Raw genomic sequence first — 27,857 nt, 5'->3', positions numbered from 1 at the left:
GAAAATTATTCTGAAAAGGAAGGAAAGTAACTGTTGGAGGGGGGGGGGAATCTATTCAAAATGCCCCCCAACAAAGCATGTTATCCTCCCCAGAAGAAACAAGAAAAACATTACTTTTTTTACAAAGAGAAAACGAGTGGCCATTAGCAACTTTGCCAACGGCATGTCGTTGTGCCCTCACTCACTCCCCGGCCACAGCCAGCACTGAGCGATGGGGAGGGGAAGAAACATGAGTTGAATGGAAAAGATTTACACAGCACGCAAAGCAGAATCGCTCCACAGAGAAGAATTTCACAGGCAGATTTAGATTGTGTAGCTGGCAGCTTTCCACGGAGGAAAAATCTCCATTTGAAGGATAGTCGTGGAACAACACTTCATTCAAAAGGATATCCAATCTAATTTTAAATTAAAGGTAATGAAACCTAAAGGGGGGGAGCAGAGACTTTAAATGGTCCATCGGGGGGGGGGGGGAATATTACTGGATAGCAGCCCACAGTTCATCCAGTCATGGGCTGACCCACTTGAGTGAAATGCACCACAGTGCCATGGAAATTATGAAAACCTTTTCTCTTTGCTGGGATTTATTTTTTTTTTTTTTTTTGCATTTGTGCAGTTTGATGTAAAGATGTCTTCCCCCCTCCCCGCCAACTTGTCTTCCATTTAAGAGGGGGGTGGCGCATAGTTTTTGGAGATGCGTCTGCGGCGCACCCCTCCTGCCCTCTGGGGCTTCATGGGGTTCAGCTCCAACGGGATTGACTTCCTTCCCTCTTAAGGAGAGCAAGAACTGCCTCAGAGACCCCTCGGGTGCCGACAGGCAGGCCTGGCTCACGTGGAAGTGAAACAATCTGCTAACTTAATTTTTTTTGGTCAGGCAAAACCTGCCTTGGGGAGCCCGGCTGAGGGAAAAGTGGAGAAAAATGAGAAAAGAAAATGGAAATCTGACAAATGAGGCGGTTTCCGCTCGTCAAGGGCCATCATGCCTCTCTCTCTCTCTCCTTGGCAGGAAAGCGAGGCGTGCCATGAATAAGACTGGCTTAAGTCATTCCAGATCATAATGCATTGCCTTACACACAGGAAGGAAGCCTTGGCTGCCTGTTCCAGCAGAGGATATGCCACCAGTTAACGGCTGTTGAAACCCATCTCGCCTGCAAAAATGCCACAGAGAACAGCTTTGGCTTATACGAAAGCCTTCATAAAGTCAAAGGTCCATGCCAATGCCGTGTGACTTCGCTGAGCTCTGATTTGAAGTTCATCTCAAAGTTTTGAAATATAGCAGGGTGCCTTTTTCAAGATGGAGCAGCCTCTGAACATCATTTTCCGTTGGTTTCCCATAGCCCATGATTTAGATCTCTTGCCTGTGGAGCTAGATGTTGGGAGTTCGATCCCCCCCACTGGACAGTTGTGGGTCTCAATGATGTATGGGGTCCCTTCTGGCTCTGCAGTTCTAAGATTCTGAGATGTAGGTATTCTGCAGCAACACTGAAATGATGCATCCGACCTTGCAGGAGGCTGTTCCTAGTGATCCTTTATATCCAAGTGTAAGGGAGAGACTGTACCAGAGTGAGAAATGGTTATAGAGATGAAGAAAAAGTGGGAAACTGGATAGGGATGGGCGATAAATTTGTGGAGTTTGCTTTTTGACATGAGGTCGTCCAATCTCCACATCCCGGGAAGTAAAAGGGGCCGTAGTGTATCATTATTGCTATTGCTGTGACGTGCGGTCAAGTCGCCTTCCGACTTATGGAGACCTTATCAATGAATGATCTCCAGAACATCCCGTCCTCAACAGCCTTCTTCAGCTCTTGTAAGCTGAGGTCTGTGGCTTCCTTTATGCAGTCAATTCATCTCATATTTAGTTTTTCCTCTTTTCTTGCTCCCTTCCACCTTTCCCAGCATGATCGTCTTTTCCTGAGAACCCTGGCCTTCTCAGGATGTGCTCAAAAGTAGGACAGCCTCAGTTTCAACATTTTTTTTTACTCCAGAGAAAATTCAGGCTTGATTTTTGATCTAGGACACCCTTGTTTGTCTTTTTTGGCAAGTCCAGAGTATCCACTAAGCTCTCCTTCAGCACCAGATTTCAAACAAATCATTCCCCCCCCCCCGTCAATGTTCTGCACTGTCCAGCTTTCACACCCATACGTGGTGATCACAGATCTCAGTCTTCTGCTTTCTTGGCTGCAGTCTCCATTGGGACAGATGGCTGGACTAAGATAGACAAAATCTTAAACAATTTCAATTCTTCATGGTCAACATTCAAGCTGTCTCGTTCTGCACTCTGGAATTCATGCACTTCCAACCCTGTGATAACTTTTGCAAAAATATAATAATACAATGGCTGAAATCCAGTAGAAGCTAAACTGTAACTTTCCTTCCAATCATCCCTGATAGACTATGCGGGCCGCGATTCTCGGGGCATGGTGTGTGCATGCCCCCAGGCCAGCAGGTGTGCTCCCCTCTGAGAATGGTATCAGGGATAGTTTGCTTGACTGGGGTGCAATGGACAGAAAATTACACTCTGGCTTACACTAAGCAACAGGATTTCAGCCAATGTGTTCCAAAGGTTGACCTCTTTAAAACAGGTGCATGCAAAACCATAGGGACCGAACTCTTCTTTACTTGTGCCTGGAGGTGTTAGCAGAAACGATATCACTTTTAGAGGCAAACTGTGTCAAGCTAAGAAATCAGCATAGCCATTATCTGTTGAGTACTGAGCTGTGTGACTCAGCGTGCAACAGGTAATATCTATGGTGATTCCTAAACTGCAGGCAATTCACCTCCACCACTTAATGCTCTTTACATTATGTCTCTTCTGTGCTGTTAAATTGGACCCAACACAGCATGGCCCTAAATAGGACTTTTAAAGTAATTGAAATATTTAAGGAGTGATTTTTACCGCTTCCACTCCTGGCCTTATAAATCTCCACTGCTGAGCAGGGATTTAAATTTAGGTCTGAGTCTGTCTTTCCACTATACCATGCTGGATACCACACAACCAGAGGTTCCCAAACTTGGGTCTCCAGATGTTCTTGGACTACGACTCCCAGAAATCCTGGCCAGCACAGCAAGTGGTGAAAAGGCTTCTGGGAGTTTTAGTCCAAAATCATCTAAGGACCCAAGGTTGGGAAGCAGCACCATTATAGCATCAGCATTATCCCAACATAAAATTCCAATAAGATTTTGGCATATGTTTTATTTCATGATCCTTTTTGTTTTTTTTTCACTCAATGCATTTTTAAACCTCTCTCTAACCACATTTCCCTCCGACGTGTACAATCTGTTGAAAATACAAAATACTTTAAAATACAAGAGCAGTGCATTAAAATAATGCACTCTTTAAAAAGCAGGACAATGTACAAAGAGGTGAAGAACTGAAACTTTTTAAAGTTTGTAACAGCTGTGAGACAGAAAGCTTTCAAAAAAATGTGCACACACAGACTTGTGTTGAGGGGGGGGAGTGCAAACCATAACTACACCCCTGAGAAAATAGCACTCCAGGAAAGATGCACAGTTTAATGCAGAGAAAGCAAAATCTTTAAGCAATGGCTCTACATGCAGAATGTCTCTGCGCTAGATTTTGGCCGATGAGGTAGAATTTCCTCTGTTGTGCCTGCACCTCTGGAAGCAATGCATTGCACTCAATGGGCCTGGCACTCCCCACACTCCCGGGGCGTGTCGCTCAATGCTTTTCAAGTCGTTGAGATAAGTTTATCAATGTATCGGCACTCCAGCCACAGAATTAAAAAAAATATATGGAAAGACGTGAGGGACGTGGTGGCGCTGCGGGATAAACCGCAGAAGTCCTTGTGTGCTGCAGGGTCAGAAGACCAAGCAGTCGTAAGATCGAATCCACGCGACGGAGTGAGCGCCTGTCACTTGTCCCAGCTCCCGCCAACCTAGCGGTTCGAAAGCATGAAAATGCAAGTAGATAAATAGGGACCACTTTGGTGGGAAGGTAACGGCATTCTGTGTCTCATCACGCTGGCCACGTGACCACGGAAGATTGTCTTCGGACAAAACGCTGGCTCTATGGCTTGGAAACGGGGATGAGCACCGCCCCCTAGAGTCAAACACGACTGGACAAAAAATTGTCAAGGGGAACCTTTACCTTTTATATGGAAAGACAGCTGCTTGGCAGTAATGGCGTCTGCCTTCCCTGGTGAATTTGCTGTGAAAAAGTATTGATAGGATCATACATACATGCCATACCTCTAAGGAATACATGGAAACCCCCTCAGAAGAAAAGACCAGAAGACCCCCCGGCAAGTGGGAATTGAACCACAGTTACACCGCTGGCTACTAAAATGAATTGCTCATGGCTCTGCAACGTGTGACTGCAAAATTTAGCTACCATCTAATTTGGGCATAAATAGGGAACAATTTGGTCATTGGATTACAGCTTTAGTCTTCAAGAACCTTTTTTTTATTTCTCCATCTTTAAGCCACAAGGGCCGGGAATAAAAAAAGCTTTCACTAGAGGGCTGGTGGAAAATTAGAAGCAAACGTAGTGTTTTATAAAGGGCTAACCGTGGCTAATTTAGCATGTTATCGCTCCATCTGATGCTGTCATCCAGATAGTTCTGCATCACACTTTTCATTTCAGCGTTCTATTGTACTGTGTTAGAAATTTCTGCGTCCATTTTATTCTGATCTCTTGAGCCTACATTTCATGGATCTTGCCCTCTGTTTAGCGGCTGTGACTTAAATGAATCTTCAAATGAATTGTGCCGGCAAAGAACCTCAGATCACGGCCTGCAGAAATACCTCCCACAAAATGCACACAGCCACTGCAGCTCTTCTCATCATTCCTGCTTAGGATGCTGGTTCCCAACATTGGGTCCCCAGATGTTCTTGGACTACAACTCTCAGAAATCATGGCCAGTGGTGAAGGCTTATTGGAGTTTCAGGCCAAGAACATTTGGAGACTCTACATTTGCATCTACCGGGTTTGCAAACCATATGACCTTACCAAGGGTGATTTTCCAGGTACTGGAGCTGGCACTTGCAGAATACTCTAATGAGAAGGCTCATGAGTTGCGATGCTGGTGCTCCAGCCCCAGACTTGCTCTGAGTGGCACAATGGACTCAAGTGTATCCTCTTGCACTCGCCCTGGTATTGTCCTCTTGTGCCTGGCTTTTTGGTGGGCTGATGTAAGCCCTATGGACTATTTGGTTCAGCCCAGTGGGTGGGAAAATCTTAGGAAGGGGCTGTGATGCAAGATTTCTCTTGAGAAAGAGCAGGAGAGGTGCAGAGGCAGGAGCGGCTGTTCCCACGGAGGAGGAGAAGGCCCTTCCCGCCTTGGTTAAGGGAGTAGAATTTCAATATGTTTATGCAGGAGGGGCCCTAGAAGGATGAATCCACAGAGGGATCTCATGCATTCACATTTGGCTTTGTGTTCGACTTGCAAACTTAATCCGTTCCAGAAGATGGTCGTAACTCAAAATGGTTGTAAGTCGAAGCACCATTTCCCATAGGAATGCATTTAAACACAATTAATCCGATCACCAAAAAAAATCCATCAAAACCAAAAAACACTGCAAGACCCATCGGACATGCGATTAATCCGTTGCGGCTGAAGAAAAAGAAAAAAACCCAAAAAACAAACAAACCCTGCAAGACCCATTGGAAATGCAAAAAAAGAAGCTGAAAAAGCAACAAGTCCTGCAAGACCCATCGGAAATGCAAAAAACAAACAAACAAAAACAAAATGAAACAAAACAAAACCAAAAAGCAAACAAAACCTGCAAGACCCATTGGAAATACAAAAAAAAAAGAAGCTGAAAAAGCAACAAGCCCTGCAAGACCCATCGGAAATGCAAAAAACAAACAAACAAACAAAAACAAAATGAAACAAAACAAAACCAAAAAGCAAACAAAACCTGCAAGACCCTCTCACAATGCAACAACATGTGATTTTTTTCATGTTTCCTACTGGTTACATTTCTGATTAGCCAAAAGTAACTAGTTACTGAGAACTCTATCATGCATAACCAGGTGATTCCAGGGATTTGGGCTGAAACATTGTGAAAATAAAGTACGATAGCAGAAATATATCAATAGTGTTATCTGTTTTCTCCATAAAAACAAGGATAAATAAAGAATAGTGATTCGGGGAAGAACTAGTATGAGAGCAACCACAGTATGAGGGTGTTAATGGTTAATTGTGGCTTGGTGACCAAGACGAGAGGAATGCCTTCAAAATCCAGTTATTTGATACTTAACACGGATCTACCGGAATGCCCTGGGCCAGTTTAATGTTTAGTGGGAGGCCGACTGTGTCATTTTTTAATATGAGGCAGTTCCCAGTCCAGGTCAATGTTTAACTGGACTCACCAAGTAAGGAGGTACAAGAAGGGTTACCATGGAAACGGGTGCCCCTTTGACTTTAGAGTATATGTTTATGGAAAGAAAAACTGCATGTGGAAGAATTGTGTTGATTGTGTCACGATTTGTCCTGGAAAACAGTTCAAGAAATGGATCCGGACAACGATGTAAAGTGACCTAGACCTTCTCCGAGCATCATTCGTCAAAATGTTTCAAGTGACCCCTTTCTCAAGGTCACCCCCGTGTTCAGGGCTCCCACTCCATACTTTTTGTGCCTGAGGACTGATATATTTATTAATGATTTCATCGAGACGCGGCCTTTCTCCTCATGAAGGGAAAATCATATCCTTTACTCCCATCCTTGGCGGGCTTCGGCTCTTCTTCCTACTGAAAGCAACTCCTCCGAACTCAGGGAAATGGGCTTGAACGCCTCGAAGACGCGGAGGAATGTGACCAAAGTCGCCCCGATGCCAAACAGAGAAGAGGGACCTCCGGGCTGTGTGGCGGTGTATACTTTCCACAGTCCGCTCCGAGAGACGGGTCCGAACTCATTTGCCTCCCAGATGGGGAGAAAGCCAGTCCTGGAAAGGCACCTTCCACCTCTGAGAGAAACGCAACATGGGAGATACCCCACAGGTAACCAGTTTCTTTCCTTCTCTGAACTTCCCTTTCTCATACTGCTACTATGTGCCATCAAGTCTGTTCTAATTTAGGGTGACCCTGTTGTTGTTTAGTTGTTAAGTCGTGTCCGACTCTTCATGACCCCATGGACCAGAGCACGCCAGGCCCTCCTGTCTTCTACTGCCTCCCGGAGTTGTGTCAGGTTCATGTTGGTTGCTTCAATAACATTGTCCTACCATCTCCTCCTCTGTCGTCCCCTTCTCTCCTCTCGCCTTCACATTTTCCTAACATCAGGGTCTTTTCCAGGGAGTCTTCTCTTCTCATGAGATGGCCAAAGGATTGGAGCCTCAGCTTCAGGATCTGTCCTTCCACGGTGGCCTCAGTAGGGATTTAATGATGTGTAAGATACTCAAGGAATGGTTTATTATTCTCATCCTTGCCCACAAATGTCTATGGTTGAGCAGGGATTTGAACTCAGGTCCTGGCCCAGCACTTCACCCACTATGCCATGCCAGCTCTCTTTGTGTATCTTTTATCTCACAATGCCACAACCTGTGATTTTTCTCCTTAAGGCGTTGCTATTATTGTGAGAAAACATGGAGAACCGATGTGTCATTTTTCTGCTCCCATCGCCAAAGCCATTGGATGCAGTGTCCCAGCAAAATAAATAAATAAATAAATAAACTAACAAATAAACAAATAAATAAATAAATAAAACCAGATCAGACAAAAATTGTAAGCTTAATAATTTATTTAAGCCCTCTTTCCCTGCCGCCTAATGGACTCAAAGCAGTTTGCAAAAATGACGTCTTAAAAAAGAGACGATCTCCTTTCCCTTCTTTGCTTTTACCAACAATAACTTTTATTAAGTATTAAAAAGAGTGGCCCTACTGGCATCATTTAAATGCACGGGGGGGGGGCAGGGGTACCTCACAGAGTTAGAAAGGGTGGCCCTATTGCTGAAGCTTGAGTTATATGGGATTCGCAAACGCAAGGCAAGGATGGCAAGATGCACCTGGGGTGGATTGTGCTATTCCCATCTCAGTTCTACTTTGAACCCTTCTGCTTTGTGTGCATCCCCTTGACCTACAAGAGAAGTGGTTGGAGATGGTAGATGTGCTCATAATAGGGAATCCCGTTGCAGAGTTTTGAATTTCTTGTAAAATATCTTTTGCTAAGCAGTAGAAGTACGGAGACTCACAGAGGAGAGTAGCTTCAAATTCCCCAGAGAATCTCCTTAACTGGCACTTACAGTCTCGATAGCTCGCTCAGACGTTTGTAGGAGGCAAAATGAAAATCTCTCGTTACTTACAATTGTGAAGAGATCAACAGCAAACAAAGAACAGACTGACGTCTGACAGACTAAAGAAAGGGAAAGGAACACTCGGCAGAGAGGCAAGGTTCTCTTTGAATTCAGAGGCGAGAAGGAATGATTGACAGTAAATCCAGCCCAGAAAGGTCCGTCCTAGTGACTCACAACATAAGCAGCATCGGAGATTGTAAGACCTCCGACAGATCAATGCCCTTCTGGCAGTAAAAACCTAGGGCAGTTTTGCACCCTTCTAGCCATAAGTATTTGCTCCCTTCAAATTTCACAAATCTGGGTCAAAGACCCAGTTACCCTGGCCATGTTGTGGCTCCGGTTGCCCATCACATCTTAAGACAGCCATCTAAAACTGCTGTATAATAAACTGTTGAAGAAAATAACAATCTTGCATGCAACCTAATACTGGTTTTCAGTGGGAAGGGAGCTTTAAAGCCTAATGTAACTATGTCTTGCTATTAGCAAAGTTCTTTCCCCCACCTATGGCTTACCTCTCCTCTCTTCCTGTTGCTTTCTTTCTTTTTGTTTACTCTTCCTCTCCCTCTCTATTTTTTGACCCTGAACAGATGGGTCACCCTCTGCTCATGACCTCTGACCATGCAGCCAGCATGATAGATTCAGTCTCTCAGCATGATTGAAATAGCATTTTCTTTCTTTTAATTTTCTTTTATACATCTGACTGTAACTGAAGATCACAACTGTAAGTTAAGATCTTTTTTCAACTTAAGATGCCTTTAGAGTAATTTTTAATTATATAAAGTGCTACTGTGAAAAGGGAGCAGGTCTGAGATTTGAGATCCTCTTATGCTTTCTCTGTGCAGTTGTTTATATTTTAAACTTTGCTAATTATAAAGGAATATCCAAGCTCCCCAACATAAACTCCTGTTCAAATGAAGCTCCTTTCCTTCTTTTCAAGAGCCCAGGACTGTTCCCCCAGATCTCACAACACCGGGGGGAGAAACCAGCATCATCAAGCAACATCCTCCACGCAGGTTGCAGGTAAATTGTATTCCAAAACTGCTACGCTAGTAGTTGCCGACAGCAAAAGCTCAGGGAACACTGAGAACCCTCTGATAGTCGGAGTGTGAGCTTTCTCACCCCCAGTATCTTGCACGTTACCTAGATTTGTTTTGTGATGGCTCATCACTCAGGATGTAAACACAGGAACCGGTTTTATGTCTGATTGCACAAGGCAAGAATCTCTGTGGATGAACAGCTATCTGTTGGGTCTAGTTTGGCCAAATGACTAAAGCCTTGGCCCCAAACCTGGTTTTCCAGAAGAGCAGAGGTAGCCATGCTGGCCTTTTAAACAGCCACACTGGCCAAAATCCATCCTGGACTAGCCTGTGGCTCATTGTTATGTGCCGTCAAGTTATAACCAACCTATGGTGACCCTAAAAAGGTTTTCAAGGGAAGTGAGGTATTGACCAATTCCACTCTCCCAGCGAGATTCCATGGCTGAATGGGAAATTGAACCCAGGCCTCCTGAGTCCTTGTCTGTCCTTCTATCCACTACACCACAGTGGAAAAAAATATTTATTTATTTGATTTATATACCGCCCATCTGGCAACCAAGGCCACGCTGGGCGGTTTCTACATTAGGTGAAATTTAACAACTTTGCATTACATCTCAACACAGTACAGAGATCACGTGGACGAGATCAAGCCTTTCCTCCGTCCTTTCCTCTCCCCTGCCTTTTAAACATCTTATTTGAAGAAGAGAGCCGCAGTGTTAAAATCTTGCACATGCTTAGTGCCTCTACAGAGATCTTGCCCCTGTCTGGCTCCAAATCGCTGGCGCGAATGTATAACCATTGGCAGATTGGTGATACAAGGTGGGGAAGCCTTCCCCAGTTTGTGGCCTTCCGGGGCCGGCTGGACTACAGCACCCATGGCTGGGTGGGGAGAATGGGCACCGAGGCGAACGAGATTGTCCCAGTCCTGAAGCATTTTGCTGAATTATTTGTCAATGTAGTTGCCTTCTTAGTCTTTAAGGTGTCACAGAGCTGGTTTGTCTGCAAGTATCTTCTCTAAAACCCTGTTCATAATGTAGTTCAATCAGCTGGAGCTTTTACAACCTCACAGGCTGCCTGTAGTTTGAGTAACATGGGCTGAGATGACTGTATACAAGTATCTATCCAGCACTAATTCTTTCCTGTGGTGCCCCTCGGTCTCCCTAAGGAGCGCCTGGCACTCGGTCAGAGAGCTCAACAGACCACTGACCTACCACCTTTGCCCAAGACCTCAGCAGTGCGTACCGTTAGCCCTTCGAACAAGTCTGACCTTAAAAGAACACTTTACTTTTACCCAGTACTTTGCAAGTACAGGCACATGGACTTTGTGATTCGTTAGAACTCACAACAACTCAGTTAGGTAGGACTCTTAAAGATATCTAGTTTGTGGCCCTCTCCACTTCCTGGATTTAGCCAGACCCTGCTGTTCAAGAGACCAGTCCTTTTGTAAGAATTTTTTATAATTAATTTGCATTAGAAAAATAGTGTTTCATTAGAAACATTTATATTGCACAAGCTTTAGCATAAAGAGCATATTCAAAGATCATCACCATTAAATAACTATTTCCCGTTAAAATAGCAAGCACTACTAAGCAGGGTTCAGGTGGGCTACAGTGGGCGAGCCCCATCTCCTTCTTTCACTTTATATCCTCTCTCAATCAAGTTCGTTTTTCTCCCATCATCATAGAATACTATTCAATCCATTCTATTGCAAGCAATGAAACCTTTTATCCTTTCTATTGTTATTGTCTTATAGTGAGAGACTGAGCCTGTAGGTGCCTGTTGATGAAAGAATGGGGTGGGCCCCATTTAAAGGGCTGCTCAGGCTAAGATAAAGAACCACAAAGAACTATATCATGGAGCTTGGCAGTGCCCATCATCCACAGTGACCTAACTTTGTGCGAACTTGACATGTGGGCTCGGTCCTCGAGAGAAAGACATTATATTTCTGCTAAAATTAGAAAACTCATTTTAAATTTTGCATTCATGTGTAGAAATGAACAAGAACTAATAATCATGTGCCAGCAGCAGCCTTCCTCAGGGTTTTCTCCCTATAGAGGAATCAAAAGGGGCTTCCCATTCCCTTTTTCGGGAGCTACTTGTGGGACTGTGCAGCTGGCCCAGGGCCACCCAGGTTGGCTCTTCTTCCAGGACGCATGTTAGGGACTCTGACCCCTGGCTCTGCAGCCAGCTGTTCAAACTCACTGAGCTGCTCAGCTACTGACGTATACAGTGGTGCCCCGCATAACGAGCGATTCATTTAACGACGAATCCGCATAGCGACTGAGTTTTTGCGATCGTTTGTGTGATCGCATAACAATGTTTTTCCAACAGCTGATCGGCGGTTCCAAAATGGCCACCAGGTAAAGAAAATGGCTGCCCGCTGTGTTTTCGCGCCCTTTCCTCGCTTACCGGGCAGCGAAAATGGCGGCTCTATGGAGGATTTTCACATAACGGTGAGTTTTTTTGCCCATAGGTATGCATTAAACGTGTTTTAATGCGTTCCTATGGGCTTTTTTGTTCCGCATAGCGACGAATCCATATAGCAACGATTTTTTCGGAACGGATTATCGTCGCTATGCGGGGCACCAGTGTATAAGGCAGGTCCTCAAATGCCACTGATTCAGTGGGTCTACTCTAGTTGCAACATATTCCTGCATTTCAGCCATTGTGTCTTTAGATGCACAGCCTGGAGAGATTGGTGGCAAAAGCCACCCTCTGTTAGATTTAATGTTCTTTTAAAACAGCCAGAAGCAGGCAATGAATGAAAACGAAGATTGAGCCAGGGATAGCTTGTAGTGTTACGTACCACCATCTAGTGGCCACACTGCAGAAAGCACCTTTTATTCCAAAAATTCTAAAACCACTAGTATGTGCAGATGAGGCTGTTCAAAATCTTAAAAGTGGCCCCGGGTGCTCTTATTAGGGCTAAAATTCCTGGCACACTTTACACCTTGGAGTGGAACTTTATTTTGTAGTAGAGTGGTGCACAGGACTGTGATGAAAATTATTATTATTATTATTATTATTATTATTATTATTATTATTATTATTATTATTATTATTATTATTATTATTATTATTATTATTATTATTATTATTATTATTATTATTATTAATCTAATTTATATCCCACCTATCTAGTCGTGGTGGACTACTCTAGGCGGCCAACAACAGAGATAAAATACAATAACATAAAACAGCATAATTACAACAACAATTAAAAATAGGGAAACAATAAAGGAGAGAAGAAAATCAAAAGTAATCTGGAGAGAAGGCCTGCCGAAACATCCAAGTCTTTAATAGGTTCTTAAAGGTGCCCAGCGAGGGAGCTCCGCGAATGCCAGGAGGTAAGTTATTACAAAGGCGAGGAGCCACCGCCGAGAAGGCCCTATTTCTTGTTTTCTCTTTTCGGGCCTCCCTTGGCGTTAAGCTCCTCAGCCTCACCTCCTGGCTCGCCCGTGTGACCCAGGTAGAACTTGGTGGGAGTAGGCGTTCCGCCAGGTATCGAGGCCCTAAACCGTTTAGGGCTTTATACATAAGCGTTAACACTTTGAAGTCGATGCGGAACCTGATGGGCAGCCAATGCAATGTGGCCAGAGTGGGTGAAATATGTTGGAATTTTTTCACTCCACTGAGTAATCTGGCCGCCGCATTCTGCACCACCTGTAATTTCCGCAGCAACCTCAAAGGAAGCCCCACGTAGAGCGCATTACAGTGGTCTAATCTTGAGATTACGAGCGCGTGTACTAAGATGGTGAGCGCCCCCACATCCAGGTAGGGCCGCAGCTGGGCTATCCGCCTGAGGTGAAAAAAGGCGGTGCGGACCACCGACGCCACCTGTGACTCCATGGAGAGCACCGGGTCCAGATGGATCCCCAAGCTGTGTACACCATCCTTTGCAGGGAGAGTCACCCCCCTAAAAGAGAGGGAGTTTCCCAAATCCCCAACTGTGGGAGGGAGGGCCCACCCTCAGTACTTCCGTCTTGTCCGGGTTCAGCCTAAGCCCGTTCTCCTGCATCCATTCCAGTATAGTCCCCAGGCAGCGCTGAAGGCACAGAATGGCTTCTCCTGCGGTTGGCGAAAAGGAGATGTAGAGCTGCGTGTCGTCCGCATACTGGTGACATGAAGCACCACACCCCCTGATGACCCCACCCAGCGGCCTCATATAGATGTTAAATAGCATTGGGGAGATAATCGACCCCTGTGGAACCCCACAATTGAGGCTCCACGGGGCCGAGACTCTCTCCCCAAGCTGAACTCTCTGGGGGCAGTCCTCCAAGAAGGAACGGAGCCAGGACAATGCCAGGCCACCTATTCCCAACTCGGAGAGCCTCCCCAGGAGGATACCGTGGTCAATGGTATCAAAGGCCGCTGAGATGTCGAGGAGGACCAACAGGGACACTTTGCCCCTATCGGCCTCCCTCAATAGGTCATCACACAGGGCGACCAAAGCCGTTTCTGTGCCGTGGCACGGCCTGAAGCCCGACTGGAATGGATCCAGGGCATCTGTTTCATCCAGGAGCGCTTGAAGCTGGTCGGCCACCACCCTCTCGACTACCTTGCTAAGGAAAGAAACATTGGCGACGGGCCTGTAGTTGCCAATTTCGTCCGCCACCAAACTAGGTTTCTTCCTGATGGGCCTAATGAGTGTGTCCTTCAGGGCAGATGGAAATCTGCCCTCAAGGAGAGACCCATTTATTATAGCCGTGGCCCATTCCGTTGTTAGCTGCCTGGCTGCTTTGATTAGCCAGGCCGGGCAAGGGTCCAAAGAGGAGGTGGTGGCACGACAGCGGTCAAGCGCCCTGGAGACAGTGTCAGGCGTAACAGGCTGAAAGGTGTCCAGAATCACCGGGCAAGACGGAGCGCTGGACATCTCAGCTCGACTCACGGTGCTCAAAAAAGGAGAGAGGTCCCGGCGGATGGCCTCCACTTTTGATTTAAAAAATGCTGCAAATTGGTCCGGTGAAAAACTAGGGGGAGGCCCATCGCCCGGACCAATTCCGGAGAGGTCACGTACTATACGGAATAACTCCGCCTGCTGGTTGGACGCCTCGCTTATCCGGTTAGCAAGGTATGATCTACTAGCAGCCTTTATCTTAGCAAGATAAAGGTTAGTAGCGACCCTGACAGCTATCCTATTGAAATCCGTCGGGACCTTTCTCCATTTGCGCTCTAGCCGTCTCCTGACCCGCTTCCTCGCCCGGAGGTCCCGATTAAACCAGGGTGCCGGGCGGTCTCTGCAATGGAGAGGGCGTTTAGGTGCGATCATGTCAACAGCCCTAGTCGCGGCAGCAAACCAGCCATCCACCAGAGCCTCGACAGGAGCGCCAGCCAGGTCAGCCGTAACACCTCTCATGGCATCCTGGAATCCAACCGGATCCAGTAGCCTTCGAGGGCGGACCATAACAATAGATCCCTGCTCCCTGCAGGGGGGGAGAGCCATTTTAATGGTACACTTTATTAGGTGGTGATCCGACCATGACAAGGGTACCGACTCAAGGTCAGTCACCATCGGACCACTCTCGCTCCCATTAGTGGAAAAAACCAAGTCAAGTGTGTGGCCACCCACGTGGGTGGGGCCATTAACATGTTGGGACATGTTCAAGAAGGCCATGGTCTCCAAGAACTCAAGAGCTGGCCCGGAGGTCTCTGCCCCCACATGCACGTTGAAATCCCCCAAAACCAATAGGTTCAGGGAACTCAGCAGTGCCGCGGAGACAAAGTCCACCAGCTCCGGTAAGGAAATGGCTGGGTCGCGGGGAGCTCGGTAACCCAGCAAGATCCCAATACCATCCCTGGCCCCAATCGACACGTGGAGGGCCTCAAGACCCGGCTTTACCACTGAGGAGCGCCTAGCGACCTCCAAGTTGGATTTGTGGACAATGGCTACTCCCCCCCCAACCCTCCAGTCTACCCTGGTGTTGGACAGCATAACCGGGCGGGCAGATGAGTGCTAGAGGGGGACCCCCCTCTCCACCGATCCATGTTTCGGTTATGCAAGCCAGGTCTGCATCCTCCTCCAGGATAAGGTCGTAGATTACCTGGGCCTTATTGGATACAGACCTGGCATTCAACAACACCAGGCGTAGGGTGGAAGGCTGACTGGTCTGGCTGCCTCGATACTGGGGGCTGGTCATGGTCTCAGAACAATGTACAGCCTTCAGACATCTGTTCATCGTTCTTCTTGCACGAGTGGGGACCGTGCCAATGCCATAACGCCCTCTACCCGTGACCACAGAAATGTTTTGGGGTCCCTCGCTGGGACGGCAGGCCGTCCATTCCATGTCAGAGGGGAAAGGAAGGGAGGGAAAAAGAAAGGGGGGGAGAAAAACAGGAAAGGAGGGGAAAAGGAGAAAAGAAAATTAAAAGAAAATTTACTTAATACAAGTAGGTCAAATAAAAAAAAAGAAAATTAACCATATACAGTAAGACAGTGCACAAAAATGATATACATAAAGTAAATAAACATAAATTGAATACAGTTAATAATAATACAAATAAATCAAATAATAAAAGAAAAATAAACCATATACAATGCATGCAAATAAAATACATGGCATACCACCCAGGGCCAGGCTTCCGGCTTTTATGGCCTCCCTCCCCTCCCAGCCAGGTGGCTGATGTTATGGAAGGGGGTGGGGTGGCCTGAAGCAGCATCAGCAGTAGCAACAGGGTCCCAGTCCTGAAAAAAGGCCAGGGAGTGCAGGCCAGAAATTCTCCCAGACACGTCTCTCACTCCGTGCCTGGGGATGGCAGATATTGCAGGCAACTCCCCCGACGTCAGGAACGCTGGTCTGTGAGGGCCCTGGCACAAGCTTCTGGCTTTTATGGCCTCCCTCCCTCCCAGCCAGGTGGCTGATGTTATGGAAGGGGGTGGGGTGGCCTGAAGCAGCAGGAGCAGTAGCAGCAGGGTCCCAGTCCTGAAAAAGGCCAGGGAGTGCAGGCCAGAAATTCTCCCAGACACGTCTCTCACTCCGTGCCTGGGGATGGCAGATATTGCAGGCAACTCCCCCGATGTCAGGAACGCTGGACCCTTAAATTTTAGTAACGCTGGACAGAACGTAAGGGAAACGTGTCTTATGTCCAAGCAAGCAGGTAGATCTTGAGAGCAATGAGATTTTAAGCAATGATGCTACACAGGACAGATCCTGCTCTGGACATGAAATAAAGTTGTGACTGGCTTTGGAAGCTAAGCCGGGTCAGGCCCATTTAGTGCGTGGATGGGAGACTAGACCACCCAAGAATACCAGAGGCACCCGAATGAGAATTTATACAAAGAATCTGGAATCTCTGGCAGCATCTGTCAGTGAAAGATCACAGTTCAGACATCAACGGAACAATGTTTTGATTGATTATAAGCACAGTGTGTTCTTTGTTTTTCTGTTGGGGGCCATGAAGGCAGCATGGTCTTCATTAAGAGAAAAAGCAAGAACAGAGGCAGAAACGAGCTGTTGGTTTTTTAATAAGTAGCTTTTTGTATTACCTTTTTTGGGGGAGTAAAAACCTTTGAATTGTGGTGCTGGAGGAGGACTCTCAAGAGTCCCCTGGACTGCAAGGAGAACAAACCTATCCATTTTGAAGGAAATCAACCCCGAGTGCTCACTGGAAGGACAGATCCTGAAGCTGAGGCTCCAGTACTTTGGCCATCTCATGAGAAGAGAAGACTCCCTGGAAAAAACCTTGATGTTGGGAAAGTGTGAGGGCAAGAGAAGGGGACGACAGAGGATGAGATGGCTGGACAGCGACCAACATGAATTTGACCCAACTCTGGGAGGCAGTAGAAGACAGGAGGGCCTGGCGTGTTCTGGTCTATGGGGTCATGAAGAGTTGGACATGACTTAACGACTAAACAACAAACAACAACAACAAACCTTTCTGGATACATTTTTAGTCCCTCTGCCCTGATTTTATGCCATTTTATCATCATTTTAGATGGCACTCTCAAAAAATATAACGAGTACCATGAAATTAAGCATCATCATAACAAGTTACTACTACTGAAGAAAAAGACTTACTGTGCGTTAGTTTGAAGTGTTTTGCAATTAGCTACATAACAAATTATTTGTAAAAACAAAAACCCTAATTTGGTTGTTGCTGTTTAGTCATTTTATTTGTGTCCGACTCTTCGAGACAGCACAGCTGACAGATTACTTTAATTGCCAGTCAGCCCCTCCTTCAGATAATTTTGGAACAGAACACTAATGCAGGTAGCAAGCAATATACATCAGGCGGTGGAATAAGACAATACATGGTGAGTTCTGCCCTGTTGCCTTTTCCAGATCTATGCTTAGACTAGGAATCTTAGGCTTCCTTCTGCCTTCTCTTTGGGAGGTCACCACTTGTTTTCCCCTCCTCTTCCGTCTGCCATAGGCAGAGGGAAGCTTGCACATATGAAAGCCAGTTGTAGGGGATTTCTGTGACCAAGTTTAGATATCTATTATCCTGTATTGCTTGCAATTTGATTTTTCAGACAATGAAGAGTAAGCATCCTTTTCTTTCCTTCCTTCTTTCTTTTATACAGGGTACTACTTTTTGATTTATTATTCCTTCTTTACAGTTTCACTAGCCTTCTGTAGCTCATAGGTAAATAACAAATGCATCTCTGCCTGACCAACATTTTTTTGTGCGGATGGCTGGCTGTTAGAATACCCAAGTGGGGCCGACCTGATTCAGGCGGATGCTTGTGCCTGAAAAATCAGATTTCAAAGGAATTCTGTGGTCAAATCCTGAAGACCAATCACAAAACAAAGCAAGAGAATTTGCAAACTACAGGAGGTGAGAAAAATGCACTCAGATGCTTGCAACAGTTGAGAAACCCCTTCTTCTAATGATGGGTTATTAGTAATACCTGTTTTTGCCCTGATACTTGGTTAACAAGATTTTGGTGAGGTCTTGCAAGAGCCTGGGGGGACTTCTCTGTGGTGCTCTGACAGCGTGGGGAACCGTAGCAGCAGGAGGCAGAAGTGGGACCTGCCTTGGGTAGCAAAATAGCTGAGTAACTAAGGAGAAGTTAATGAATCTAAATTTTCTTGACTTTTGCAGAAGCTGGAGCCCTTCATTTTGGCAAAAGACGTTCTTCCTGATAAATACTGCAGCCTGCAAGGTGGGGTAACAGGACACAAAGCAAAAGTAGGTGCTTCAAGAATAATCAAGGTGGGAGGAGACACACAGTTTGATCTCTTAGGATCCAACGAGATGCTAAATTAGGCAATCTTTCAATTTAATGCTGGCCATTAATTCCTTCCCCACCCCTAAAGAAGTCATGGGGGGCTCTTGAAACTGAGCAGGACTTTGACACATGAGGTAGGAGCGGCCCTTTAAAAGATCGACGCCAGCACAGTCTCCTCCTGTCTCAGCTACAGATATCCCACAGGGGTGGACAGGATGCTGATGAAATTGTGACCTTGTCATATAAAAGGTCTGTGTATCATTTCTACCCTCTTCTGCCCTGGAAGGAACTAGAGAAGGGAGGACCGGCCGTAACACACCCCAGAGCAAGGCGGCAGTATTTGCTTCAGATGAAGATGCTGGAAATACGAAAAGAGGTACTGTAATGGGAAAGTAACTTAAAGAAAGATGCTGTTGATCCATTAAAGAGGAAGAAACAGGGATGATCCAGTAATCGTACAGAGGAGAGGCAGAAACTGTTCTCCATCATTCCAGAGTTCAGGACACGTCAAAAGAGGAAGCCAGATTTAGACTAAGTATCAGGAAGAACTTCCTAACTGTTAGAGCAGTACGACAATGGAATCCATTCAAAGAAAATTTAGACAACCAGCTGGCAGATTTGCTTGGATTTGAATTCCTGCCCTGAGCAGGGGCTTCAATGGCCTTATAGGCCCGCTTCTATCTCAGTTACAGTATGATAGGATTCTATTCTATGGGTCTAAGTAAGTTGATGGGGTGTCTGTTTTGAGGAGCTAGGTAAGGCAATCACAGGCTGAAGTTCTCTAGGGCAGAACTTTGTGGCTGGGATGCTATTGAGTCTCTGCTGAAGTAAAATCAGGATGGATCAGGCTTAAATCAAATTGATTTAAATCACTACGACAATTTTAAAAATCTGATTTTTTTTTGACAATTTAAATGAATTTTTTTTAAAAATTAAATTTTGTTCTAAACCATGACTTCAATCAATTTTATTTGTAAACATTATTGATCCATATCCACTCTTCCGCTAGCACAGTTAGCATGGGCGTGCCATCAACGTGCCCTCGGTGTGGGCCAGTGGTGTAATCCATGCTATTTATTACGCTGGTGGGACTTTCCGCTCCGTGGAGGCTTGATAATATACTGGCCTATAATATTTCATCACCTCTACCACCTGCAGTGCTTAGTTGGTCGATCTTAAATTAATTTTAGCAGGTGACATAATTTCATCTAGTTAATGGATTCATCATCTGACTTTTAGTCAAATAGACTGCAGTGTAAACATTGCATAAACATGAGTTAGAATCTGTATTTGTCTTATCTGCGATGCTAATTTGGTTTCCTGCCTCTTCGGCTGTCATGATTTCCCCCACGAAGATTCCAGAGATGTGAAGGATGCAGATATTTCTGTTAGGCATCCCCTTGATAAACTACAGTTCCCAGATTCCCTTGGGAAAGGAAAGATGGTTAACCCACTGTTTACATACCTCCAGTGAAGAGTTACTTATCAATGCAGGCAGAACTCAAGAGACGTCTGCAGGAGGAGGCAAGGTTTAATCAGCCCCAAACACGGGATCTCAACATACCGAGAACCCTGGGATGTTTGCAGGGTGATCATGGCTCTGATGATGAAGATCTGCTTGGCGTAGTAGAGGACCACCAGGCATTGAACAGAAACCATGGTAAGTTCGGTCAAAAACTTGCAACACACTGTTCCACTTTGGTCCGCGTTCATCTAGAAATCCGGTGTTCGGTTCCAGGCACTGTTTAAGAAAGACATTGACAAACTGGAACGTGTCCAGAGACGGGAAACCCAGCGGTTAAACGGTCTGGAAAACAAGCCCTACAAGGAATAGTTAAGGGAATTCGGCATGTTTAGTCCGGAGAAGACTGAAAAGGGATAGGATAGCCCTCTTCAAAATATCTGGAAGAAAGAACAAGTTGGTTTACTCTTGCTCCAAGGGGTTCAAAGCACAAAAAGGGACATTCTGAGTAACCGTTAGAAGGTCTGATCGGTTCCACGTGGGAATGGACCACATCAGAAGAAAGCAGGCTCAAACTTGCTGGAGGTTTTTGAACCACAGTTAGACAGCCAGCTGTATGCCATGGAGTTCCTCCACTGGTAAATACTGAGCTAGATGGAGCTTTGTATTCATATACGAATACCCACACACAGTTCAATTTAATGAAGGTCCAGTCAACTGGGCACACTGGAGCAATTGGAAGGATGTGCAGGGCTGGCAGCAGTGGCCGCGGACACGTGAGTGGACGGTGTGGCCCTGGGGACCGGACCCTTGCTCATTTGTGCAGTGGATACAAATACCTCCATCTCTAGCCATAACCCATTCTGGGAGTCTTGGGCATTGGAGAATTTCAGTTGGACTCCCTTATGCACAGGAGTATTATCCGCTAATTCAATTATCCACGGTCTGAAAATACTAAAAGAAAATTTTACCAAAACATGTTTGTAATGAAGTTACCAGACCTGGCCACTAGAGGGAGCCAGAGATCATACATTCACTACAGAAATACTGTAGAGTTTAAAGATTTCATTACCAAAACTGGTCACTAGGTGGAGACAAAGACCATGCTATGTATAGCGTTCGCTATTTTAATAGCATTCTACATTTCTCAGCATGTCATGGAGGACTTGGAATTGATCCCCGACAGATACGAGGGTATTGCTGTAATTTCTTCCTTCTTTTTCTTCTTTCCTTCCATCAGAACTGTGGAGGACGCCTATGTATGTCAGATGCAGAAGGATGCGAGACCGTGGGCACAGTGGTCCCGGTTAGCCACTGTGGGAACCAGTCTAGCTTTGATTCCATATTCTCCTTGCTTTTTCTCTTCCATCCATTCTCTTTCTCATTTTCTCTTGGTCACCCTTGTGCTTGCATGCACGCACGCAATGAAGGCAGAAGCATATTTTTGGTACTTGAGGCAATTGGCAGCATCTCTCACCCACCCCACCCTGAGGCACAGACACAACGTCCTCTGCCCCCATGAAAAAGCAAGAGGAGAATGTGGGGCGAAGGTTTAGTCTTTCAAGAACAGTCATTGGGCCTGGAGGTGCTGCCATTTATTTTCCTATTTCCCAGTAGGTTCATCCACAGATTTTGGACCCTCTAAATTCTAGTTCCCTGGGGGGCAAAAGCTCCTTATGATTCTCCCGTGCTCAAGTCCTACTTGAAGAGTACAGGTCCCAGAACCTCTCCCCCCAAAAAGATTCAAAAAGAAAGTCCATGGACATTTAGTACATAAGGGGGGCCTGGTAGATGCTGAAAAACACGAGTTATAGACAATGCTATTTTAATAGCAAACACGATACATAGCATGGTCTCTGTCTCCATCTAGTGGCCAGTTCTGGCAACTCCACTTATAGAATCATTTTTAGGATTTTTCTTCCAATATTTTTAATATTTCCGCACGATGGCTCAGTGAATCAGTGCATATGGATCCCGTGGATATTGGGCTCCTACTGTACTTGGTCAAGGGTGATAGTCCCGGTGAAGACTAAGTAATCCAAGATCATCCGTGCCGTTCAAGTCCACCCCAGCCAGGGTCGGTGTGCTTCCTTTGACTTGCTATCCACTCCATGGGAGTTTTCTTTTGCTTCTTTTATCAGCTGATCTGCGGAGCAGAGGACATTTTAAAGAACACGAACCCTTTGAATCCCATCTTGGACAGCAGGGTAAAGTAGAGGCATGGCTGCTGAGTCAGCAGTCAAGAAGGGAATCTTCTTCCGATGAGAGCAGCACAGACTCGGATATCTGGGAATACCCTCGCCGAAAACCAGCCTTAGTGCGAACGAAGACGGAAAGAATCACCCTTTTTGATGGTTTTTTTGATCAAGAGTTATGATCTGAAGCCCAGCCTTCTAAGAATAAGTGACACTCGTTTATCCCCAGATCAAAACAAAACAAAACCCACCACATTTTGACTATATAGAGTATTTTTTTGGGGGGGAGAACACACAAGATTTATTTTCTTGCAAGGACTAGCACCTGCATTGAAAAGTAGAGGAAGGAGGGGTTGGGTTTCATTTCAGCGAATCAATAAATAATCATTTAACCTCTAAGCTCCAGAAGCTGTTTGCTTTCCTTACAAGAGGGTTTTAGTAATGCAACACCTGATGAAGGAAGCAGGAAGCTTCGTCAGATAAGGGACCAGAGGCTAAATGGTTTAGAAGGCCAAGATGAAAGAGATAACTTACTGTGCTGAAGATGTGCAAATACTAACCTAGATCATTTAATCTTTTTTTACTTGCCTTCTTCAGCCCTAGAGATGGGCATGAAATGAGCCACAAAGCAAACATGCACACACACCCCTCCCAAACTGGCCGTTTCATGGTTTACTTTAGGACGCTTCAGCCAAATGTGCCTGCCAGAACAGAAAAAAACCACAAACTTTTGTTGGTGTTGGTGATTTGTATGCTTCGTTTGGGGGCTGGTATTTTTTTGGGGGGGCTATAAACTTGGACACCCCAAATCCAATCTTTGTCAAATATGGAGGGGGCAGGGAGGAGAGCCAGCTGATGACTTGCTGTAAGTTTTGTGTCTCTAACTCATGCAAGGTCCATTTCACCACTCCCCAAAGTACACATTCCGCACGAACCACGAAACAGATCACTTTGTCACAAAGTTTGCAGTTCGTGAATAGCAACAAACCATCACAAACTGCTTTTCCCCCGGTGGTTGCCCATCTCTGTCCAGTAGTGACACCATGGGCTTTCCTAAGATTGTTTAAACAGTCTGGTTTGATTAGGTGGGCCGAATCCAGTCTACATAGTGCTTCCCTGCACCTCAGGGTACCTGGAACTGGACTAAGCAAAAGACACCAGAGTGACTTGAAGGAAATGACAGTTTTGCTCTGTGGGATGCTGATCGTGCCTAATTAATAATTTTTATGCAATCAAGCCAGTTCTGACTTATGGCAACCCTTTATGGGGTTATAGAGTACTTGGAAAGTTGGCTGGACAGCTCAGTGAGTTAGAGACCTGTCTGAGGAAACGGAGATTGGAAGTTCAATTGTACATCTTAGAAGAGCCAGCCTGTGTAGCCTTGGACAAACTGGACAGTTCCGGGATATCCTTAGAGGTCGGAAACTGTAAACCACTTCGGAGTATCCTCTGCCTGGAAAACCCTGAAAAATGGTGGCCAAAAGTCGGAATTGACTTGACAGCATATGAGAGTACAGTGGTGCCTCGCTTACCGATTGCTCCGTTGAGTGACGAAATCGCTTTGCGACGCTGTTTTTGCAATGTTTCCTATGGGAAAAAATCGCTTTGCGATGATTGCGCGGAAGCGATCACTGCAAAGCGCTCATTTTTTAACAGCTGATCGGCAGTTCCAAAATGGCTGCCGCAAAAACAAAATGGCCACCGCCGTTTTGCCTTGCTCTAGAGACACCCAAAATGACCACCGCTATGGAGGAATTTTGCTTAAGGTTAGTTTCTAAGCCCATAGGAATGTATTAAATATTTTTTAATACGTTCCTATGGGCTTTTTAAAATCGCTTAGCGATTAAATCACTTAGCAACGTTTTTCCTGGAACGGATTAATGTCGCTAAGTGAGGCACCACTGTACTCTGAAGCACTTTAGCATTCTGGGACAGTGCAGTTTGGCCAAGATTATCCAAACTGGCTCTTTCTTTTGGGATGCATAATGGGGGGGTGTCAATCCCCCCACCTCTACCTATTTCACGCACCCTACTGGTAATTTCTTAGTCCATTCATGTTCAAAATCCAGTTGGTAAATCCCACCTAGGCTAGACTCACTGAATCTATTGTTAAATGGCAAATCGACAAAAACCTCATTTATTCTATGAGTCTACTCTAGTTTGGGTCTAACTAGTTAGAGTCAGGTTATTGCTTTTATTATGTACACTTGAAACGCAAATCTGCTTTCAATCCGTTCCTTCAGCATCTTAAAAGACCAATTTCAGGATGAGCTTTCATGGATGACAATTTGCTTTCAGTGCATCCCACACCATCAGTAGATTTATCCTGTTCCCTGCAAAGAAATTCCATTTTCTCAGTAAGCAATCCAAAAATAACTGTTAGGTACAGACATGCACACCCTTTCAGAATGTTCTTTATACAGTATTTTCAAATAGGTTTTACAGTACGGGGGATAGTGGTTTAGTTACCTGGATGCGGAACCAGAGGTTGGGAGTTTGATTCCCAACTTCTGGGAGAAGAGCCAGCCTGGGTGGCCTTGGGCAAGCTGTACAGTCCCAGAGCAACCTCCAAGAGGGGAAGTGGAAAACCACTTCTGAGTATTTTCTACCTAGAAAACCCTAAAAACAGTTGCTGTAAGTCAGAATTGACTTGGACGGCACACAATTATTATGGATTAATTATAGTAGGTTAATTGCCATGTTCCACAAGAAGAGGTAATGATGTCTGCTTACTTGCATGATGTTTGACAAGTCCATGAATAAGACTATCAAGCACAAATAATTATCACTAGAGGTTACATCCACTATCGAAGGCCGTATGGCCCTATATGGGCCTTATGTACCAGCTGTTGGAAAACATGCCCCTCAAGAGCGCTAAATTTTGCTCTTGCAGACTTTGTACATGCTAATGGTTGGCGGATGGGTCAAAAGAAAGAGGGGCTAGACAGATTTTTCCAGATGCACCTTGTCAGGCCCCATCCAGCTCAGGTAAGAAATTCTGATAGACAGGTGACACTTTCATCTGGCATTACCACCAGGATAGTTGCTGAGAGAAATGCAAGCCTGATACAATATGAAGCGGGGAAAAACCAACAATATACAATAGGACTCCTGTATCTGCAGGACTGGTGTCTGCTAATTAACTTATCCACTGTCGGTAAATATTAAAAATATAAAAAGAAAAATTGTAGAAATATATATTTCTAAAGATGAAGTTACCAGAACTGATCACTAGAGGGAGCCAGAGACCATGCTATGTATCCTGTTCACTAGGGAAAGATACTTCTAAAATGTCATTACCAGAACTGGCCATTAGAGTGAACCATGAAATATGCTATGTATTGCATTTGTTGCTCAAATAGTGTTTGCTATCTTCCACATTTTTCAGCATCTGTTGACTTTGAACCACTCCCTTGGGCGTACCGAGATCCTACGTGGATAGACTCTTCCTATCTGGTAATCTGTTGAGTTATGGGAAACAAAATACCTTTTACTACCTTTGGATTCCTTTTTGAGGACTATAATCCAAAAAGAAAGTTTAATAATGTTTCGGCAAATGCAGGAGCCTCTAGCAATACTGGGGTCCCATTTAGCCCATGGGCCCTGTGTTGCCGACCCCTGCTTTAGTTTCAACGGCTATTCAAATACTACAAGCTTCTCCTTGATTGCACCAATCGAGAGATCGGGTGAGACATCTGTTCGAATGCTCTCTTTGCACACAAAAATAGCACAAGGGAGATTAGCACCATAGTAGCCATTGCAGACGGCTGAAACCCACAGGATTCAAGAGGGCCCACCAGTTTAAGACAAGTTTATACCTGCAGACTAAATGGAATAGGTACACGTCTGTACATGTACAGACTCGGTACCTTCATTCAGGGCTCAGCCTCGGCAGGGCCAGCTCTTGAATCTGAGCTGCAACAATCTTATAAATGATGCAGAGACGAGACTTCAAGAATAGGGGTTTTGGCTTTCGCTTCTCCGTACATTTTGTATCCTCAGTTGACTTAACTGGACACTGGTTTCAGATGGCACGAGCCTCTTAGAACAAAGCGGACGATGGCTGCAGGAAAATCTACTACACATCAAATGTTATCTAGTAGGCTTTGTGTTTGCTAAGGCAATGGGCCCTCAGCAAGACTTTTGTCTTGCTTGTCTTGTCTCTCTGTGGGCCTTATCCACCACTGGGGGCTGGTTGCCAACTTATAATCATGCCTAGAGTTATGTTGATCCGGGAAGACTTTCCTGATATTCTTATGCTCGCCAGCGAGGACGCATGTCTGAATGCTTTTCCCTTGCCAACCACACAGAAGGAAAGCCTCCCTGTATGTAGAAATCTAGCAGATGAGAAAGCAGCTGAAGCCAGAAAGGTGTCAAGCTTCTGTGATCTACCGAACTGGGAGTTTTTAAACCACCACATCAAGTTCCATCAAATGGAAACAGGTTAAAAATTGTGACTCGGCTGAAAGAACGTGTTTTCAGTATCAAAACTAGGCTTACTCTCCTTTCACACACAAGATTACACCAACCTCTGTCGCTCTTTGCCACCTAAATCCGAGGAAGCTGTTTCGTCTCCAGTTCAGTGTCTGGTATCAGTCATGGACTGGATGAAGGAGAATGAACTGAAACTTAATCCCGACCAGACAGAGGTGCTCCTGTTTGGTCAAAAGGCAGAACAAGGATGAAGCCAGGGCAGGATGCGCTTGCGCTCCTTCTGGAAACAACGGGTGCACAGCTTGGAGGATTGCTGTAATGTTCTCCACCTGGGGCTGCCTATGGAACATGTCCAGAAACTTCAATGGGTCCAAAATGCAGCAGCAATTGCTCACCCGGGCTGGTCACAGGGATCATGTCCCGTCCCCTCCCTAAAACAGCTCCATGGGCTGCCAATCTGTTTCTGGGTTGAATTCAAGGTGTTGGTTCGAACCTATAAAGCTTCGGTCCAAACTATCTCAAGGACCACGTCTCCCTTTATGAGCTGGCCTGGATGCTAAGATGATCAAGAGAGGCTTTTATCCCCATCCTGCTACCTTTGCAGGTGTGTCTGATCAGGACACGGGAGAAAAGGGCCTTCTCGGTGGCTGCTCTCAAAGACTCTGGTACTCCCTCCCACTGGAGGCCAGGCTGGCCCCCTCTTAGCTGTCCTTCTGCAAGCAGGTCATGACCTTTTTCTTCAGGCAGGGTTTTCCTTCAGGGACTGGTGCCTGAGTGGGTTTTTCCAATGGGTTGTTGTACTTTACTGCTTTGAATGTGTTTTGCTGTTGCCTATGCTTTTCCTGTATTTGTTTCATCCTTTTTTAGTATTTGTTTGCTCACTGTGGTTAGCTTTAATATTGTCTTTTAATGATGTAAACCATCTTGGGTCCTTTTACAGAGGCAGATGGGGTAAAATATGTTAAATAAATAAATAAGTTTATTCTTGGCTCCCCACTACTCAACTTTCTTCATTTCAGCCGTGTAATGGGGGTGAGAAAAATCCTTTTGTCACTGCTCCAATCAAACATGCCTAGAGTGGTCATAATTGACCAAATAGGCGGGGTATAAATTGAATGAATGAATGAATGAATGAATAGAAATAGGCTGACTGTGGTTCATTTAAGTCTACAGCAGAGCCCCCTACCTTTTGTCAATGTGCAGGGTTTTTTCCTCCCCATGGGAAAAAAATGATAAAAGCAGATAATTCACACATACAGTCTTAATCTACAGCCAAAAAGTTATACAGTGGTGCCTCGCTTAACGAGTGCACCG

At 45.4% G+C, this 27,857-nt stretch overlaps 1 protein-coding gene across 3 annotated transcripts; it reads left to right on the top strand.

Annotated features, from left to right (window-relative positions):
- CCDC198 (coiled-coil domain containing 198) lies at window positions 1-27,822 on the top strand. 3 transcript variants are annotated; one of them, XM_072986848.2, is made up of 6 exons: window positions 1-6,958; window positions 9,184-9,266; window positions 18,326-18,386; window positions 18,739-18,828; window positions 19,924-20,112; window positions 22,056-27,822. In XM_072986848.2, the coding sequence occupies exons 1-6, from the start codon at window positions 6,739-6,741 to the stop codon at window positions 22,289-22,291; spliced, it is 879 nt and encodes a 292-aa protein (XP_072842949.2). In that variant the 5' UTR covers window positions 1-6,738; the 3' UTR covers window positions 22,292-27,822. The 3 variants fall into 3 exon arrangements, with proteins under 3 accessions (XP_072842949.2, XP_020670613.3, XP_020670615.3); XM_020814954.3 differs by having other exon boundaries at window positions 18,326-18,412; window positions 19,947-20,112; XM_020814956.3 differs by lacking the exon at window positions 22,056-27,822 and adding an exon at window positions 21,155-22,041 and having other exon boundaries at window positions 18,326-18,412; window positions 19,947-20,112.
- Window positions 27,823-27,857: the final 35 nt, after the last annotated feature.

The sequence above is a fragment of the Pogona vitticeps genome, chromosome 1 (assembly GCF_051106095.1).
Source record: "Pogona vitticeps strain Pit_001003342236 chromosome 1, PviZW2.1, whole genome shotgun sequence".
Taxonomy (NCBI): Eukaryota; Metazoa; Chordata; class Lepidosauria; order Squamata; family Agamidae; genus Pogona; species Pogona vitticeps.
The sequence above is the reverse complement of the archived record's forward strand: the minus strand, read 5'-3'. Positions and strand labels throughout refer to the sequence as shown.

What these genes read in the sequence shown, in the direction of transcription:
- CCDC198 (XM_020814954.3), top strand. Translation starts at nt 6,739, where the DNA reads ATGGGCTTGAACGCCTCGAAGACGCGGAGGAATGTGACCAAAGTCGCC. An exon ending in TAACAGGACACAAAGCAAAA is followed by an intron (nt 18,413 to 18,738) that starts GTAGGTGCTTCA and finishes CTGCCCTGGAAG; the next exon opens with GAACTAGAGAAGGGAGGACC. An exon ending in TGCTGGAAATACGAAAAGAG is followed by an intron (nt 18,829 to 19,946) that starts GTACTGTAATGG and finishes TTATCAATGCAG; the next exon opens with GCAGAACTCAAGAGACGTCT.